Source organism: Symphodus melops, assembly GCF_947650265.1.
Source record: "Symphodus melops genome assembly, chromosome: 2".
NCBI classification, from domain to species: Eukaryota; Metazoa; Chordata; class Actinopteri; order Labriformes; family Labridae; genus Symphodus; species Symphodus melops.
The window spans coordinates 31419382-31439024 of NC_136692.1; the positions used below are offsets into that span (position 1 = coordinate 31419382).

At 48.0% G+C, this 19643-nt stretch overlaps 1 protein-coding gene across 1 annotated transcript; it reads left to right on the forward strand.

The window, feature by feature from the left end:
- The first annotated feature begins 329 nt into the window (after positions 1 to 329).
- Positions 330 to 16326, forward strand: LOC306820587 (adhesion G protein-coupled receptor L1-like). Its single transcript, XM_079338465.1, has 17 exons — positions 330 to 644; positions 1661 to 1764; positions 1874 to 2059; positions 3489 to 3527; positions 3759 to 3939; positions 4306 to 4428; positions 5005 to 5222; positions 5298 to 5471; positions 7802 to 8014; positions 8326 to 8546; positions 8661 to 8727; positions 8849 to 8937; positions 9947 to 10115; positions 10196 to 10345; positions 10422 to 10518; positions 10596 to 10706; positions 12737 to 16326. Exons 1-17 carry the CDS (start codon positions 368 to 370, stop codon positions 14665 to 14667), a joined length of 4350 nt encoding a protein of 1449 aa, XP_079194591.1. The 5' UTR covers positions 330 to 367; the 3' UTR covers positions 14668 to 16326.
- Positions 16327 to 19643: the final 3317 nt, after the last annotated feature.

The following is a 19643-nucleotide window of genomic DNA, read 5'->3' on the forward strand; positions in this document are numbered from 1 at the left end:
TCATGTTACGCTACATAATGTACGTCATTAACGTAAAGTAACGTCATGTTACGCTACATAATGTACGTCACTAACGTAAAGTAACGTCATGTTACGCTACATGATGTACGTCACTAACGTAAAGTAACGTCATGTTACGCTACATAATGTACGTCACTAACATAAAGTAACGTCACGTTACGCTGCACAATGTTACGTTACACAATGTTAGGTAACCAAACTTAACGTCATGTTACGTAGCATTCGGAACAAATTTATAGCGAAGGATCTGACTCCATCATTGAATTGAGACGTATGAATTCTGCACAAGTTTTATAGAAATGGCTTTAACAGCGTTTTCTTGCCATCAGGTCCTCTCGCCTCCCTAATGACCACTGTCCGCTCCTATACCGCCACCGTCGCCCTGACACCAGTGCGCCCATCTGCCTCTCACCCAATTGGGGTCATTAACAGGGGACCCTTCGACCAGCGGCCCATCACAGTCATGGTCCCTCTAACCCCTCGTCCACCTCTGCGTGTTCCCTTGGCTCCTGGGGGTCCCGGTCAGGTGGGCGGATGTGAAGGCAGGGTTGCACGAGGGGTTCAGTGGCCGCCAACTCTGAAGGGAGAGACAGTGGAGAGACCCTGTCCTAAAGGGTCACTAGGTAGGTCTGTCATGTGTGTGTGTGTGTGTGTGTGTGCTTGTGTGTTTGTGTATGTGTGTGTTTGCTTGTGTGTGTGTGTGTGTGTGTGTGTGTGTGTTTGTGTGTGTATTTTGTTTCCATTTGGAACGTGGTCAGGTGTCCGCTCTATGAACCTGCTTTCAGATGTAGAAGTAAAAAACGGTTCCAGCGTGTTGATCAGCTCGTGGTCACGCTGTGCAGCTGTCCCACCTCAGCTCTGGCACACTCGTTGCTCCCAGATGAAGTTGTTATGCAGATTATGCAGATGAGCCTGTGGTGCGTTGAGCCTCGTCCTAATCATGTTGGATGGTGTGGATGTGGTGTAAGCAGTAAGGTGATGATCAGGGAATAATCTCATGTCTGTCTGTCTGATAGATGGATAGATAGATAGATAGATAGATAGATAGATAGATAGATAGATAGATAGATAGATAGATAGATAGATAGATAGATAGATAGATAGATAGATAGATAGATAGATAGATAGATAGATAGATAGATAGATAGATAGATAGATAGATAGATAGATAGATAGATAGATACTTTATTGATCCCGAGGGAAATTCAAGGCATCCAGTAGCAGTATACAGACAGGCAGGACACAAGACATTAGTTACAATACACACCTGCTGTCCCCCCTCCCCCTCTGTATACAATAATCCCCCAATCAAGATTTAGCAGCCCCTATGTGACTAAGAGTAAACATAATTACAGGTTAAACCTGTGCAGTTAGCATTAGCATTAGACTTAAACTTATATAGCATAATGTACATAACCTGTGAGGAGAGAAAAACATGTGCTGGTTAAAAGAGACCTGTAAACAGTTAAAGAGCCTTAGAAACAAAGTGCTGACCTTCTAGAAACTATTTCCATGTGCATGTACAGAGGTGTTTGAGGTAGTGCCAGAGGTGTGAGTACAGTCATTACTGTCTGTCTCTCTGACTCTCTGGCTCTCTGGCTCTCTGGCTCTCTGTCTGTCTGTCTGTCTGTCTGTCCAGGTATTGCTTCCTATCATTGTACGCAGACTCCTGTGGGTTGGAGCTCCAGAGGGCCCGACCTTTCCAACTGCACCTCCCCCTGGGTCAGCCAGATCGCACAGAAGGTGTGTACATAAGCAAACACACACACACGCACACATACATAAACACACATGTTGTTTAAAAGTCACAATATTTGACATTATATCCCTCCATTATCCCTACTCACTGCAGATAAAGAGTGGGGAGAATGCCGCTAACATCGCCGGGGAGCTGGTCAACCTGACCCGGGGGCGGATCTACGCTGGTGATGTCAGCATGTCAGTCAGGCTGATCGAGCAGCTATTGGACATCCTGGACTCCCAGCTCCAAGCCTTGAGACCAGCCAATAAAGAGTCAGCTGCTCGCAATTACAACAAGGTAGGACTTGGTAACCCGACCTTTAACCTGATCTTCAACCCGACCGTTTGTCCAACCTTTAACGTGACCTTTGACCCAATCTTTAACCTGATCTTCAACCCGACCTTTAAACCGACATTTAATCCGACCTTTAACTCGACCTTTAACCCCACCTTTAACTCGACCTTTAACCCCACCTTTAACCCGAATTTTAACCCGATCTTTAACCCGATCTTTAAACCGACATTTAATCCGACCTTTAACTCGACTTTTAACCCGATCTTTAACCCCACCTTTAAACCGACATTTAATCCGACCTTTAACCCGACTTTTAACCCGATCTTCAACCCGACCTTTAAACCGACATTTAATCCGACCTTTAACTCGACCTTTAACCCCACCTTTAACACGACCTTTAACCCAACCGTTAGTCCAACCTTTTAACGTGACCTTTAACCCGATCTTTAACCGGACCTTTAACCCAATCTTCAACCCAACTTCTAACCTGATCTTTAACCCGATTATTAACCTGAATTTTAACCCGACCTTTAACCCAATCTTTAACCCGATCTTTAACCCGAGCTTTAACCCAATATTAAACCCGACTTTTAACCCCATCTTTAACCCAATCTTTAACCCGATATTTAACCCAATCTTTAACCCGAGCTTTAACCCGATCTTTAACTCGACTTCTAACCCGATCTTTAACCCGATATTTAACCCGACTTTTAACCCCATCTTTAACCCCATCTTTAACCCGACTTCTAACCTGATCTTTAACCTGACCTTTTACCCTACCTTTAATCCAACCTTTATCCCGATCTGTAACCTGACTTTTAATCCAACCTTTAACCCGATTATTAACCTGAATTTTAACCCGACCTTTAACCCAATCTTTAACCCGATCTTTAACCCGAGCTTTAACCCGATCTTTAACCCGTCTTTTAACCCAATCTTTAATCCGACCTTTAACCCGATCTTTAACGCCATCTTTAACCCAATCTTTAACCCGACTTTTAACCCAATCTTTAACCCAATATTAAACCCGACTTTTAACCCCATCTTTAACCCCATCTTTAACCCCATCTTTAACCCAATCTTTAACCCGACTTTTAACCCGATCTTTAACGCCATCTTTAACCCAATCTTTAACCCGACTTTTAACCCAATCTTTAACCCAATATTAAACCCGACTTTTAACCCCATCTTTAACCCAATATTAAACCCGACTTTTAACCCCATCTTTAACCCAATATCTAACCCAATCTTTAACCTGACCTTTTACCCTACCCTTAATCCAACCTTTATCCCAATCTGTAACCCGACTTTTAATCCAACCTTTAAACTGACCTTTAACTGGATCTTTAACCCAATCTTTAAACCGACCCATTGGCAAAAATAGAAGAAAAATGTTGATCAACCTTAATGGGAACGTTTCTCTCCTTTACAGATGCAGAAGAGTGAAAGCACCTGCAGAGCCTATGTCCAGGTAAGACAGACAGGGAGACAGACAGGCAGGCAGACAGACAGACAGGCTGGCTGGCTGGCAGACAGACAGACAGACAGACAGACAGACAGACAGACAGACAGACAGACAGACAGACAGACAGACAGACAGACAGACAGACAGACAGACAGACAGACAGACAGACAGACAGACAGGCTGGCTGGCAGACAGACAGACAGACAGACAATAAATTTGTGGCATTTTCTCCATCAGGCGGTGGTTCAGACCGTTGATAACCTGTTGAGTCCGGAGGCTCTGGTTTCGTGGGCGAACATGAGCAGCGTTGATCAGTCACGCTCTGCGTCTCTGCTGTTAGACGCAGTTGAAAAAGGAGCGTTTCTATTGGCTAACAATCTCTACGACGGCCGCTTCAGTGACAGGACGCCAAATGTTGGTATGTGCTATCTTTCTTACTTAAAGTTTCTGTTCGGGCCTTTTCTGTAATACTTTAGGAATCATCAGCAAACTTAATTGTCCCAGATTTTGGGTATCTTTCTATAAACTGGGTACTGTGACTGCACTGTGAACTATGTGGAACTTCATTTTTACTGTATATGCTAATACAAACATCCAAACATGTACCTCTGTATATACTGCAGATCTACACAGTATGGACATATCTGCTGTTTACCTCTGAATATATGTACTCTCATTGTGATACTATGTGAACACTCAATGAAAATATTCTTGAGAAAAAAAATTCTGTTCTGCACTGTGTGGAAATTACCTTACAATTGAACTTTGGTGTGTCTGTGTGCAGACGTGGAAGTGTATGTGCTGAACACAGAGGCTGACATACAGGACCTGACATTTCCACACTCCTACGACAGCGACAGCATCCTGCAGATATCAGTGCTGGCTCTGCAGCAGTACAGCAATAACGGTCAGTAAACACAACACAACTAATCAACATGTAGCTCAGTGGTCAGTGAACACAACACAACTGATCAAGATCGTTTGTAAAGAAAATGTTTAAGTCTGTTGTTAAAAGAACAGTGTGTTTGCCTTCTGGACCCCGACTGTAAGGTCCACCGTAGGACATTTAGAGACTGTAGGTACCAGCAGGTCTGATAACTGCAGACTCTACCTCCTGTAGTTTAGAGACTGTAGGTACCAGCAGGTCTGATAACTGCAGACTCTACCTCCTGTAGTTTAGAGACTGTAGGTACCAGCAGGTCTGATAACTGCAGACTCTACCTCCTGTAGTTTAGAGACTGTAGGTACCAGCAGGTCTGATAACTGCAGACTCTACCTCCTGTAGGACATTTAGAGACTGTAGGTACCAGCAGGTCTGATAACTGCAGACTCTACCTCCTGTAGGACATTTAGAGACTGTAGGTACCAGCAGGTCTGATAACTGCAGACTCTACCTCCTGTAGGACATTTAGAGACTGTAGGTACCAGCAGGTCTGATAGGGTTAGGGGTTAGTTACTGAATCCTAACCCTCTCCCTCCTCAGGCCAGGTGAAGCTCGTCCTCACTCTCTATAAGAACCTTGGCTCCTTCCTGACCACCCAGAACTCCACCCTGCGGCTTGGGCTGGGACTCAGCCCAGGCTCAGAGTTGAGGCGCAGGAGCCTGGTGGTTAACTCCCATGTAATCTCTGCGTCTGTGCACCGAGGCTCCAACAGAGTATACCTCTCTGAGCCGGTGATCTTCACCCTGAGGCACCTGCAGGTCTGTTTGAAGCATCAGATCATCTAAGATACACCAGTTCCCTGAACTACCACTGACATGGGTTTGTCTCCACAGCTTGAAGACCACTTCGGCCCTAACTGCTCTTTCTGGAATGGATCAGGGGTTTCTGGTAGTGGCAGGTGGTCTACACAGGGCTGTCGTCTATTACACACCAACAACACGCACACCACCTGCGCCTGTAACCACCTGTCCAGTTATGCTGTCCTCATGACGTATCAGCAACCAGCAGTAAGGAGCACCCACACACACACACACACACGACACCAGTCACACAACCGACACCGCTCTCAGGTCGTACAGTGTCATCTCTCAGATCGTACAGTGTCATCTCTCAGATCGTACAGTGTGAGCTCTCAGGTCGTACAGTGTCATCTCTCAGGTCATACAGTGTCATCTCTCAGGTCATACAGTGTCATCTCTCAGGTCGTACAGTGTCATCTCTCAGGTCTTACAGTGTCATCTCTCAGGTCGTACAGTGTGAGCTCTCAGGTCGTACAGTGTCATCTCTCAGATCGTACAGTGTCATCTCTCAGATCGTACAGTGTGAGCTCTCAGGTCGTACAGTGTCATCTCTCAGGTCTTACAGTGTCATCTCTCAGGTCGTACAGTGTCATCTCTCAGGTCATACAGTGTCATCTCTCAGGTCATACAGTGTCATCTCTCAGGTCGTACAGTGTCATCTCTCAGGTCTTACAGTGTCATCTCTCAGATCGTACAGTGTGAGCTCTCAGGTCGTACAGTGTCATCTCTCAGGTCATACAGTGTCATCTCTCAGGTCGTACAGTGTCATCTCTCAGGTCGTACAGTGTCATCTCTCAGGTCATACAGTGTCATCTCTCAGGTCGTACAGTGTCATCTCTCAGGTCATACAGTGTCATCTCTCAGGTCGTACAGTGTCATCTCTCAGGTCGTACAGTGTCATCTCTCAGGTCGTACAGTGTGAGCTCTCAGGTCGTACAGTGTCATCTCTCAGGTCGTACAGTGTCATCTCTCAGGTCGTACAGTGTCATCTCTCAGGTCATACAGTGTCATCTCTCAGGTCGTACAGTGTCAGCTCTCAGATCGTACAGTGTCATCTCTCAGGTCGTACAGTGTCATCTCTCAGGTCGTACAGTGTGAGCTCTCAGGTCGTACAGTGTGAGCTCTCAGATCGTACAGTGTGAGCTCTCAGATCGTACAGTGTCATCTCTCAGGTCGTACAGTGTCATCTCTCAGGTCGTACAGTGTCATCTCTCAGGTCGTACAGTGTCAGCTCTCAGATCGTACAGTGTCATCTCTCAGGTCGTACAGTGTCAGCTCTCAGATCGTACAGTGTGAGCTCTCAGGTTGTACAGTGTCATCTCTCAGGTCGTACAGTGTCATCTCTCAGGTCGTACAGTGTGAGCTCTCAGGTCGTACAGTGTCATCTCTCAGGTCGTACAGTGTCATCTCTCAGGTCGTACAGTGTCATCTCTCAGGTCGTACAGTGTCATCTCTCAGGTCGTACAGTGTCATCTCTCAGGTCGTACAGTGTGAGCTCTCAGGTTGTACAGTGTCATCTCTCAGGTCGTACAGTGTCATCTCTCAGGTCGTACAGTGTCATCTCTCAGGTCGTACAGTGTCATCTCTCAGGTCGTACAGTGTCATCTCTCAGGTCTTACAGTGTGAGCTCTCAGGTCGTACAGTGTCATCTCTCAGGTCTTACAGTGTGAGCTCTCAGGTCGTACAGTGTGAGCTCTCAGGTCTTACAGTGTGAGCTCTCAGGTCGTACAGTGTCATCTCTCAGGTCGTACAGTGTGAGCTCTCAGGTCGTACAGTGTGAGCTCTCAGGTCGTACAGTGTGAGCTCTCAGGTTGTACAGTGTGAGCTCTCAGGTCGTACAGTGTCATCTCTCAGGTCGTACAGTGTGAGCTCTCAGGTCGTACAGTGTGAGCTCTCAGGTCGTACAGTGTCATCTCTCAGGTCGTACAGTGTGAGCTCTCAGGTCGTACAGTGTGAGCTCTCAGGTCGTACAGTATGAGCTCTCAGGTTGTACAGTGTGAGCTCTCAGGTCGTACAGTGTCATCTCTCAGGTCGTACAGTGTGAGCTCTCAGGTCGTACAGTGTGAGCTCTCAGGTTGTACAGTGTGAGCTCTCAGGTCGTACAGTGTGAGCTCTCAGGTCGTACAGTGTGAGCTCTCAGGTCGTACAGTGTGAGCTCTCAGGTTGTACAGTGTCATCTCTCAGGTCGTACAGTGTCATCTCTCAGGTCGTACAGTGTCATCTCTCAGGTCGTACAGTGTCATCTCTCAGGTCGTACAGTGTCATCTCTCAGGTCATACAGTGTCATCTCTCAGGTCGTACAGTGTGAGCTCTCAGGTCGTACAGTGTGAGCTCTCAGGTCGTACAGTGTCATCTCTCAGGTCGTACAGTGTCATCTCTCAGGTTGTACAGTGTCATCTCATCATCATCATCATCATCATCATCATCATCATCATCATCAGCGGCCCATGTTTTGACTTTAATGTTATAATGTATTTCATACATGAAATACAGTTATATTGTTTTATTAAATATTTTCTGTCTGTCCTCCTTGACAGTTCGGGGCCGGGGTGGAGAAGCTGCTCGTCTATGTCGTGTCCTGGGTGGGGATCTCTGTAGCGCTGGTGTGTTTGGCCACCTGCCTCACCACCCTGTGCTGCCAGGGGGCGCCATGGCAAACTGACCACAGCACCATTCACTGCAACCTTTGGGCCAACCTGCTGATAACAGAGCTGCTTTTCTTAGTCAGAGCCAACAAGACTCAGAACATGGTGAGTGCTTTGAGATCAGACCCAGACCCACTGAAACGATGGACGCCATGCTGACCATCTGTACTCTCATTTAAAGATTTATTCTTGCTAACATAAAGTGACCATTCCACCAGAGCCCCCGATGTCACCAAAACAAATATTATCTAAAGGGATCACTTACAATCTGTGCAACATTATTTTTACAAGATGATCACTTAATCATGATTTTAATATCATTTATATATATTTAAAATGGACGTTCCTCCTCATTTCCATCCTCCCACTCCTCGTTCTCCTCTTCCTGCCCCCTCCTTCTCCCCACCTGTATCCAGGTCGTGTGCTCCATCATTGCCGGCCTGCTGCACTTCTCTCTGCTCTCTGCGTTCTGTTGGTTATGTCTGGAGGCGGTGGAGCTCTACTTGCTGCAGAGGGAGGTGTTTGAGGGTCGAAACTCTAGGAAGAAGTATTTCTACTTGTGTGGTTACTCCGTCCCCGGGCTGGTGGTGGCCGTGTCCGCAGCAATAGACTATAGAGGCTATGGCTCCACAACAGCGTGAGTTAACTAACGCATGAGTGCGTGCGTGGAAAGTTAGAAATCCAAAATCTGAATACTTTAAAACTTCTGTTAATAAATTACTGTTGTGTGTGTGTGTGTGTGTGTGTGTAGTTGCTGGCTGCGCACAGATAACTACTTCATCTGGAGTTTTCTTGGTCCAGTTGCCGCCATCATAACAGTGAGCTTTCTTTGATGTCTAATTGATAACACGATGATGTCATCACTGATCAGCTGTGTTCTTAGTGAAGCTTCCTGACTTTATGTCATTCTGAAAGTGTGTTTCTTGCTTCTGTCCCCAGCTCAACCTGGTTGTCTTGGTGATGACTTTACATAAGATGCACAGCACGGCTGCTTTAAAGCCAGACTCCAGTCGCCATGACAACCTGAGGTGAGTATGCTTTTACAAAAACAAACTGAGAAATCTGAGAGGGTCAGAGGTCATTCAAAGATTTAATAGATATAAATATTATTCGGAGAATGATCGTCATGTTCCTCATCAATAATCATAACTGCAGTGTGTGTGTGAGTCCTGACTGTCTCCAGTGAGGGAGAAGCTGGAGTCCTGCTGGCTGTGTTGTTGTCAGAGCTGTGTTTACATGGACGGGACGGCAGGCTCCTCCCCTTGTGTATAAAAGCTGTTTGAGTCAAGAAGAAGAAGAAGAACATACTCACTGATTATTAGGATCATTCTGTGTCAGTTTACATGAAGCTAACTAAAGAGCGCTAACATTAGCATGCTAACACTACGACGCATCACACAGGTGATTGAAGTCTGTAGGAGGCGTGTCTCTGTAGGAGGGCGCAGGCTTCAGTCTGTAGGAGGCGTGTCTCTGTAGGAGGGCGCAGGCTTCAGTCTGTAGGAGGCGTGTCTCTGTAGGAGGGCGCAGGCTTCAGTCTGTAGGAGGCGTGTCTCTGTAGGAGGGCGCAGGCTTCAGTCTGTAGGAGGCGTGTCTCTGTAGGAGGGCGCAGGCTTCAGTCTGTAGGAGGCGTGTCTCTGTAGGAGGGCGCAGGCTTCAGTCTGTAGGAGGCGTGTCTCTGTAGGAGGGCGCAGGCTTCAGTCTGTAGGAGGCGTGTCTCTGTAGGAGGGCGCAGGCTTCAGTCTGTAGGAGGCGTGTCTCTGTAGGATGAGTAGAGGGTTTTGCCGGTTGTCATAGTGATGGCGTTATAAAGCTGTGAGGTTTAGTGTGGATGTTGACCATAATAACGTGGTACGTCTTTAAAGATGGAGGAGCACAGATCATTTCATCATCCAATCACAGAGGACCGTGTGACCTGGTGATGTAGTTTGCAGATTGTACCACTAGATGTCTCTGTTGCTCATGTTGTTGTTCATCATGATGCTTTGTCATATCGTACTAACATGACGTGTGTGTGTGTGTGTGTGTGTGTGTGTGTAGGGCGTGGGCAGTAGGCTCCCTGACGCTGCTCTTCCTGCAGAGCGTCACCTGGTCCTCAGGTCTGATGTTCCTGTCCTCTCCGTCCCTCCTCCTGGCGTACCTGTTCTCGTCCTTGAACACCGCCCAGGCTCTCCTCGTCAGCATCCTGCACTGCACGCTCGCCAGGAAGGTCTGTCCCGTTGTGTGCTAAGACAAGTCTATGTGGAAACTCATCGTCTGTATCTAAGCAGCTTTGTGTTTTTGTTTCAGGGTCAGAAGGATTATGGCCGCTGCCTGCGCCTGTCGCAGTGCTGCGTCACGTCCTCGTCAAGCTCGCCGGACTCAGTGAAGGGCGCGGCCCTGCGCTCTAACAGCCGCTACACCAGCAGCCAGAGCCGGAGAGCGACCGCTAACAGACAGGTACATTTTACTACTCTTCAGCTCTGTCTGTGTGTCTCACTCACCTTTGACCCTGCATGGATGATTTCTGCTCCAGAGTCGGATCAGGAGGATGTGGAACGACACGGTCCGCCGGCAGACTGAGTCGTCTTTCATCGCTGCAGACGTTAACAACACGCCCACTCTTAACCGAGGTAGATGTGAGCGTGTGTCTTTAAACCTGAATGTTATCTCAGAGTGTTTCATTCATCTTCTCTCTCTCTCTCCTCAGCTCCTTTAGGGAACCACTTCCTCACTAATCCGGTGTTGCAGACTCATGCTGGAGCGTCTCCGTATGACACCATGCTTGCTCAGGGGTACAGTCAGCCCTTCACCTCCACAGGTAACTCTGCCGCCTCAGTCAGTTTGTTCCTTGTGTTGGTACGCCTTCATCGTGTCTGTCCTCGTACTGAAGATTACTCCACAGCCGAGTTACAGTCAGAGATATTTGTATCATTTTATGATCGAGAAAAGAGCAAATCAGTCTTTCCACATGAATTGATTGGTTCACATGTTTTTACTGAATCCATACTTGTATTTACTGTGTTTTCTGTTATTGGGATCATAATTAAACAGCATGTAAAGCTGTTTGAATCCAAAACAAATATGTACACATTAACAGGTGATTATTTGATATTAAATATCAGGCTACAGTGGTTATCTCTGTCACAGTGAGGAGGTTGCTGGTTTGAATCCCCGTCTGACAGGAGCCTCTCTGTGTGGAGTCTGCATGTTCTCTCCGTGCATGCCGTGGGTTCTCTCCTCCCACAGTCCAATCACATACTGCTTACCTGCTGACACGGATAAGTTCTGTGATTGGCTGGTTGTCTGTCTCTATATGTCAGCTCTGTGATTGGCTGGTTGTCTGTCTCTATATGTCAGCTCTGTGATTGGCTGGTTGTCTGTCTCTGTATGTCAGCTCTGTGATTGGCTGGTTGTCTGTCTCTGTATGTCAGCTCTGTGATTGGCTGGTTGTCTGTCTCTGTATGTCAGCTCTGTGATTGGCTGGTTGTCTGTCTCTATATGTCAGCTCTGTGATTGGCTGGTTGTCTGTCTCTACATGTCAGCTCTGTGATTGGCTGGTTGTCTGTCTCTATATGTCAGCTCTGTGATTGGCTGGTTGTCTGTCTCTGTATGTCAGCTCTGTGATTGGCTGGTTGTCTGTCTCTGTATGTCAGCTCTGTGATTGGCTGGTTGTCTGTCTCTGTATGTCAGCTCTGTGATTGGCTGGTTGTCTGTCTCTATATGTCAGCTCTGTGATTGGCTGGTTGTCTGTCTCTACATGTCAGCTCTGTGATTGGCTGGTTGTCTGTCTCTATATGTCAGCTCTGTGATTGGCTGGTTGTCTGTCTCTGTATGTCAGCTCTGTGATTGGCTGGTTGTCTGTCTCTATATGTCAGCTCTGTGATTGGCTGGTTGTCTGTCTCTACATGTCAGCTCTGTGATTGGCTGGTTGTCTGTCTCTATATGCCAGCTCTGTGATTGGCTGGTTGTCTGTCTCTATATGTCAGCTCTGTGATTGGCTGGTTGTCTGTCTCTACATGTCAGCTCTGTGATTGGCTGGTTGTCTGTCTCTATATGTCAGCTCTGTGATTGGCTGGTTGTCTGTCTCTATATGTCAGCTCTGTGATTGGCTGGTTGTCTGTCTCTGTATGTCAGCTCTGTGATTGGCTGGTTGTCTGTCTCTATATGTCAGCTCTGTGATTGGCTGGTTGTCTGTCTCTATATGTCAGCTCTGTGATTGGCTGGTTGTCTGTCTCTATATGTCAGCTCTGTGATTGGCTGGTTGTCTGTCTCTATATGTCAGCTCTGTGATTGGCTGGTTGTCTGTCTCTATATGCCAGCTCTGTGATTGGCTGGTGAACTGTCCATCAGCTCCAGGCATCATTCAAAGCTGCATTGATAATAAATGGATAAAAACATTTTTGTAGTTGAAGGGATGACTATTTAAAAAGCTTGCTCATAGGTCAAAGGTTAAATAGTAAAACTGTTTGTTGATAAGTCCAGACGTTAGTGATGTTTTAACTGCTCATCTATTATTCCCTCTGTGACCTTTAACCTCTCTGTCTTTGTTCAGTTTGATGTCTTTTGAATCTCTGAATGTTTTGACGCTCTCCTTCTCTGTCTCTGTCTTCACATGGATGCGTAGGAACCTTCAGAACTAAGAGTACGAGCTCTCCTTTATTGTACTCACCTGAATCATTGAGCGCCACATCTTGTGCCCTGTGGTTCAAATCATAGACCGTGTTCAACCCACTACATGAACATGACACCCGGAACTCTGCACATTCATTCATCACTTCACTCATGACCTGTATGATCCTCTCTGAATCTCTGTGGTCACTAATCCACACTTCCACTTTCTGCCTGCAGAGGGCGCCGTGTCCCAGAGCCAGGAGTCCTGTGGGTTGGACAGTGTGTGTCTGAATGGCGGTTACACACCCAACACCTTCAGCCTGCATGGTGTGGGGACCACACCCGGGTCTCGTGCTGGAGTGGTGGGCAGTACGGACCTCTTGAGGGAGGGAGGGGAGGACATCTCCCCCGCCCTCCTCACCCCTCATGGCGCCTCCGATCTGGGCAGCGGTGCAGGGATGCGTCGGAACCTGTCGGATGCTGCTGCGCTGGAGAAGATGATCATCTCAGAGCTGGTGCAGAGCAACCTGCGGCCCTCGGTCCCCATGCCAGTCCCTCCAGAGCGCTATGGAAGTCTGGCGAGGCCTCATCACCACGACCGAACAGCTCTCAGTCACACCGCCACATTAACTCGCCATGCACAGCCACCGCCACCACTGCAGGAGGGCTGGGCTGCAACCATGCAACCAAACACTCGCCACAACGCACAAGAGGGCTGGGCGCCGCCGAGGCACCACACACCAGATACTGAGACACATTCCACAGCACGAGTCCAAGATCTCGCCACCACGCCACGTCTACAAGATGGCTGGTCCCACTCACGTGTTTTGGGAGATTCAGAGCTGCTTAAGGACAGTGACAGGCTGCAACTGCAAGGTACTCTAGGGCGCCGTGGTCTGCAGGACCGGCAGCAAGCGTGTCCCCCCGATGTCCAGGCACGGCCTTACTCCACCCTCAGCCGCACCCCTGGAACTCTGTCCCGCAACCGCAGCACGGTGGAGTCGAGCGTGGACAGGGAGAGAGAAAGGGAGCGCTACAGGGACAGGCCCCTCCCACCTCCTCCTCCTCCTCCCCCGCAGGAGTCGGAGCCCCTGTACAAAGCTCTGGAGGAGTCACTGCTGATGAAGCACAGGGAGGCCAGTGTGGAGGCGTGGAGAGGACCGGACAGAGACAAACAGGAGACATTTCTATTGAAAAGAGACGGAATGATGGAAGACTGGAGGGCGGGAAGCGAGAGAGCGAGGGACGAGTCTTTCACCGCCCAGAGTGGAGACGGAGAGATGGACGAATGGAGAGGAGGCCTGGAGAGAGGGAGGGAGGAGTCTCATGTGTTAGAGAAAAGAACTGGAAGGATGGAGGTGTGGCAGGGAGAGACGGAGCAGGAGGAGACTTTTATAACTCAGAAGAAGGATTTCAGTATGGAGGGATGGAGAGGAGGGATGGAGAGAGAGAAAGGTGAGTCCTTGTTTTTAAATGACAGAGATGGATGGAGGGCGGGGCTTGAGCGAGGGGGCGAGAAACAGAAGGTTGGAGCGCTGGACGTGTGGCGGGGAGGGGTGGACGTAGACAGGGATGAAACCTTCCTGTTTGAGAGCAAAGATGGAGGTGTGGACACCAGGAAAAGAGGCTCTCTGCGTTACCACGGTGAGCGAGAAGATTCTGATGGCTTCACTCTGCCTTTGACCCCTGACCTCGACCTAGACCCCGACTCATCCCCTATTTATGCCCGGGATTCAAACCCCTCCCCTCTCTACCCTGGAGACCGCCGCTCACCACCTCTCAGCATCTTCCCTCGAAGCTCTCCTCCCACAAATATCTTCGCTCCTCGAGACTCTAACTCGCCTCCGAACAACCTGTACTCCCGCCACTCCCCTCAGGTGTACAGCAGCTCGCCTCCCCGCTTCTACACCCGCACATCCCCGCCGACTCTCTCGTACCCTGACAGCAGCCCTGAAGGTCCTGAGGAAGTCAGCCCCACCGGTCAACCGCAGAGACCCGCCCTGGAACTTCCCTACAGCTTAGGACGGCCCCCTCTTGGTCCGCGGCCAAATCACCTGCAGACCTTCTACCAGCCGCCACCGCTGACAACCAATGGGGAGGCAGCATACACCTCAGAGCCCACCTCGGAGGGAGACGACGGACAGATGCAGCGTGTGACCAGCCTGTGACTAGGGCGGTGGTGATCGGGGCATAGAGAGCAGGCAGGAGGAGGCAGGATCCAGCAGACGGCTGGAACCAGGATGAGGATGAAGGTTACGATGATGATGATGAAGGTTACGATGATGATGATGATGATGATGATGATGATGATGATGATGATGATGATGAGGATGATGATGATGATGATGAAGGTTATGATGATGATGATGATGATGATGATGATGAAGGTTATGATGATGATGATGATGATGATGATGAAGGTTATGATGATGATGATGATGATGAAGGTTATGATGATGATGATGATGATGATGAGGATGATGATGATGATGATGATGATGATGAAGGTTATGATGATGATGATGATGATGATGAAGGTTATGATGATGATGATGATGATGAAGGTTATGATGATGATGATGATGATGATGATGATGATGATGAAGGTTACGATAATGATGATGAAGGTTACGATGATGATGATGATGATGAAGGTTACGATAATGATGATGATGATGAAGGTTATGATGATGATGATGATGATGATGATGATGATGATGAAGGTTACGATAATGATGATGAAGGTTATGATGATGATGATGATGATGATGATGAAGGTCACGATGATGATGATGATGAAGGTCACGATGATGATGATGATGAAGGTCACGATGATGATGATGATGGCTCCTCCCTGCGTCTACCTCCTGATCACCACGAGACTTCCCCCGTTCATGTTTTGTTACTTTTCTATGACAGTGATCCATCAGTGACTCCTCTTCCTCCCTCTGTCCTGAAACCCTGCTGTGTCTTCCCACATCATTGATTCTTCTTTTATTTTCCGCCCATTTCCTGCGTTTCTATTGGTTGATCGGCCGGGTGTCGTCCCTCCCTGTAGCAAGCGAACAGTGTGTCAAAGAAACACCAAAAAATCTGTTCAGAGAACATGTGCATGATTTTATCCAAACTTTCCCTGACGACATACTGAGAGTGTGTGTGTGTGTGTGTGAGTGTGAGTGTGTGTGTGAGTGTGTGAGTGTGTGTGTGTGTGTGTGTGTGTGTGAGTGTGAGTGTGTGTGTGTGTGTGTGAGTGTGTGTGTGTGTGTGTGTGTGTGAGTGTGTGTGTGTGTGTGTGTGAGTGTGAGTGTGTGTGTGTGTGTGAGTGTGTGTGTGTGTGAGTGTGTGTGTGTGAGTGTGTGTGTGTGTGAGTGTGTGTGAGTGTGTGTGTGTGTGTGAGTGTGTATGTGTGAGTGTGTGTGTGTGAGTGTGTGTGTGTGTGTGAGTGTGTGTGTGTGAGTGTGTGTGTGTGTGTGTGAGTGTGTGTGTGTGTGTGTGAGTGTGTGTGTGTATATACATCATTCTTGTATATGTAATGTGTCACAGTGAAACAGCTGATCAGCATCTTTTCGGGGTCTCTTACACACAGACTGGTTTAGAACTTTTGACCAATCCCATTTTCACATCAAGACCAAAAACTCCGCCTCCCCCGTCCCACCACACGCCACTTCCTGTTGGCGATGGAACTGGTTTGAACAGAACTCTTGAACTCCAGAGATCATATAGAACCTCAGAACTTTTCTGCAGCCCCCCTGAGACCCGTGTACAGATCCAGTGTTCTGATTGTCTTGTATTGCTATTGAAGTTCAAGTAAACGTGAAATACAATGATCCTGTTCTTTCTTTGTCTGGAGGGGCGGGGTGGGGGCGGGCTGGGGGCGGGGCCAGTGTTACATCCTCTTTTAAATGACACAGATGAAACAGTTATTTCTATATTAGCAGGTGTACTCTCTGATTTGTGATGAGTAACCTGAAGAAGTCAAACATGAGTTCTAATGTCTGACCTGTGTTCGATAATAAACTGCCAGGATTGTATTTGTTTGTTGGGGTGGCGTGCTCCGTGCAGCACAATGCCGGTGGCGGAGGCTGCACCCGGGAACTTAGAGAAGCTGACTCGCCGGCATTCGGTCAAGCATATTATTTCTGGACAGCACAGCTAAGGTTAGATGGATGGATGGATGGATGGATGGATGGATGGATGGATGGATGGATGGATGGATGGATGGATGGATGGATGGATGGATGGATGGATGGATGGATGGATGGATGGATGGATGGATGGATGGATGGATGGATGGATGGATAGATAGATAGATAGATAGATAGATAGATAGATAGATAGATAGATAGATAGATAGATAGATAGATAGATAGATAGATACTTTATTGATCCCGAGGGAAATTCAAGGCATCCAGTAGCAGTATACAGACAGGCAGGACACAAGACATTAGTTACAATACACACCTGCTGTCCCCCTCCCCTCTGTATACAATAATCCCCCAAACAAGATTTAGCAGCCCCTATGTGACTAAGAGTAAATATAATTACAGGTTAAACCTGTGCAGTTAGCATTAGCATTGGACTTAAACTTATATAGCATAATGTACATAACCTGTGAGGAGAGAAAAACATGTGCTGGTTAAGAGAGACCTGTAAACAGTTAAAGAGCCTTAGAAACAAAGTGCTGACCTTCTAGAAACTAGTTCCATGTGCATGTACAGAGGTGTTTGAGGTAGTGCCAGAGGTGTGAGTACAGTCATTAAACAGTCAATGCAGGAATGTAAATTGGCTCACCAACTTAAAGGAGCAGTGATTTGCATTAAGTGTCCAAGACAATAACCTGAAACCAGGAGTGATCAGGGTGATTATCATTGAGTACCCAACTATTGAGGAGCAGATTAGCATTAAGAGTTGAAGACAATAGAGTGAAACTTGACCTAGTTAGAGTGATCATGTCAACCATTACAGATGTAGCATAACACAACAGTAGGATGAAACCAGACATGATTAGGGTGATTATCATTAAAGTGACCTGTGCTCAGTAAAGTGACTATCAATATGCATTAAAGTGTCCAACTGGAGGCTGACTCTGAGGTCAGCAGTGCAGATGAGGAGTGAGAAAAAAGTGAAAAAAGAGTCCAGGGTTCACCGTGTGCTTCTTCCCTGCCGTGACAGTGAAGTGTTGTACAGTCTTATGGCCTATAGGGGGACAAAAGAGTTCTTGAGCCTGTCCGTGGAGCACGACTGTGACAGCAGTCTGTCGCTGAACATGCTCCTCTGGCCGGTGAAGGTGCTGTGCAGAGGGTGGTGTGTGTTGTCCATGATGGAGAGCATTTTGTCCAGAGACCTCCTCTCTACCACTGTCACCAGTGAGTCCAGCTCTGTACCCACCACAGAGCCAGCCCTCCTCACCAGTCTGTCCAGGCGTGCTGCGTCCCTCTTCTTGCAGCTTCCTCCCCAGCACACCACTGCGTAGAAGAGGACGCTGGACACCACAGACTGGTAGAACATCTGCAGCAGCTTTTTGCAGATGTTGAAGGACCCCAGCCTTCTCAGGAAGTACAGACGACTCTGTCCCTTCCTGCAGGTAGTGTCCATGTTAGGCGACCAGTCCAGCTTGTCATCCAGCTGCAGCCCCAGGTACCCGTAGGTCCTGACCACCTCCACGTTAGTTAGTGAGGTGGTGGAGAAGGGAGTAGTTATACGAGGCACTTTCACTCCTGTTTCCCCTCTGTTCAACCCGGCCACAAAAGTCATGATTTCAAATGCATCCCTGTTCATCAAAAACGACCTGCTGGGGAAGGAGCTGTCCAGATACGGACAATTAGTATCATCGATCAAAATGGTCTCTCTAGGATGCAAGTTAAAACACGTTATAAGTCATAGAAGACAGGTGTACATGATATTAAAAGACAGAAAAACAGATCTAAGCCTGTCCTTCTCTTTTAAGATTGAGGGTTTTAATTATGTAGTTTTTGTATCATCAGAAACAATGAAATGTTTTGGTTGTGGGGCGGAGGGACACCTGATCCGCTCCTGCCCGGGGGAGGGTGGAGTGCGGCGGGCTGCGCCTTCGGGGGCAGGTGAGCCGGCCACGGATGTTGCCGCTCAGGCGGCTGGTACACCGGCCGCTGATGTTGCCATCCCGAGGGGAGAGCCGACGGCCACAGACGCTGCCGCTTCGGGAGCAATTCTGATAACCACGGAGGCTACCACGTCGCGGGGAGCTTCACCGGACGCTGCCGCCCTGGAGACAGATCTGCAGGCTGCGGAAGCTGTTGCCCCGAGAGAAAATTCACCGGCTGCAGACGTTGTCGCCCCGGGGACACGCCGACGCGGTCCCTCAGGGAGGAGATACGGCGGCTGCAGCTGGGGTTCCAGGCGGAGACGCACCCACGGATGAGGCATCTACCCTTACCGTGTGGGGCACTCCCATTGTTGTTGGGAGGACGGGGTTTCTTACTCCGGCGGGGCCGTCCGGGAGGGTGACCCCCCCCCGAGACGTCGGTAACCATGGATAATGTTTTACCTTCTAAAGAAAAAGAGAACGAATGGTGTGACATAGAAGAGTCAATGGAGGAAGACATGTCTGATGACACCGTCCTCAAAGTCAATTGAAAAAGATAATTGAAAAAGGAAGAAAAAAGAACAAAACAAAAAAAAGGAATGTTAAAAAAATGTCCACAGAGTCAGAGAGTGATCTACTTCTAACCCAAGATGGCTCTCCTCTGTACTCCAAAGAGTCCATCAAAAAATACCTGGAGGAGACCTTTGGAGCCAGGGAGCCGGATACTGAAGGTTATTTCCCTAATCTAAGACTTTTTATTAGGTCAGCCAGGCTTCTCACCAGGAAGCCCAGGAGGGGAGAAAAAATGTACCTATCAATATCAGAGGTATACAGACTGAAGAAACGTGCTGAAAAGGCTTATGAAATCCTTGCTGATATTGAAAAGGAAAAAGAAAGACTAAAACAATGAAGATCATGTTTTATGGAGCCTTTTACCTTTCACTGATCGCTCTTTTTACTGTCCTTTCTTTTTTATCCATGTGTGATTTTAATATCAGCACTCTAACCCTGAATGGGGCCAGGTCTGATTTTAAACGAGCCGCTCTTTTTAAACTGATGGAGACTAAAAAGATAGACGTC

Coding starts and splice junctions, on each gene's coding strand:
- LOC306820587 (XM_079338465.1), top strand. CDS start 368: ATGACCACTGTCCGCTCCTATACCGCCACCGTCGCCCTGACACCAGTG. Junction 8,728..8,848: donor CAGTTGCCGCCATCATAACA/GTGAGCTTTCTT, acceptor TTCTGTCCCCAG/CTCAACCTGGTTGTCTTGGT. Junction 8,938..9,946: donor AGTCGCCATGACAACCTGAG/GTGAGTATGCTT, acceptor GTGTGTGTGTAG/GGCGTGGGCAGTAGGCTCCC.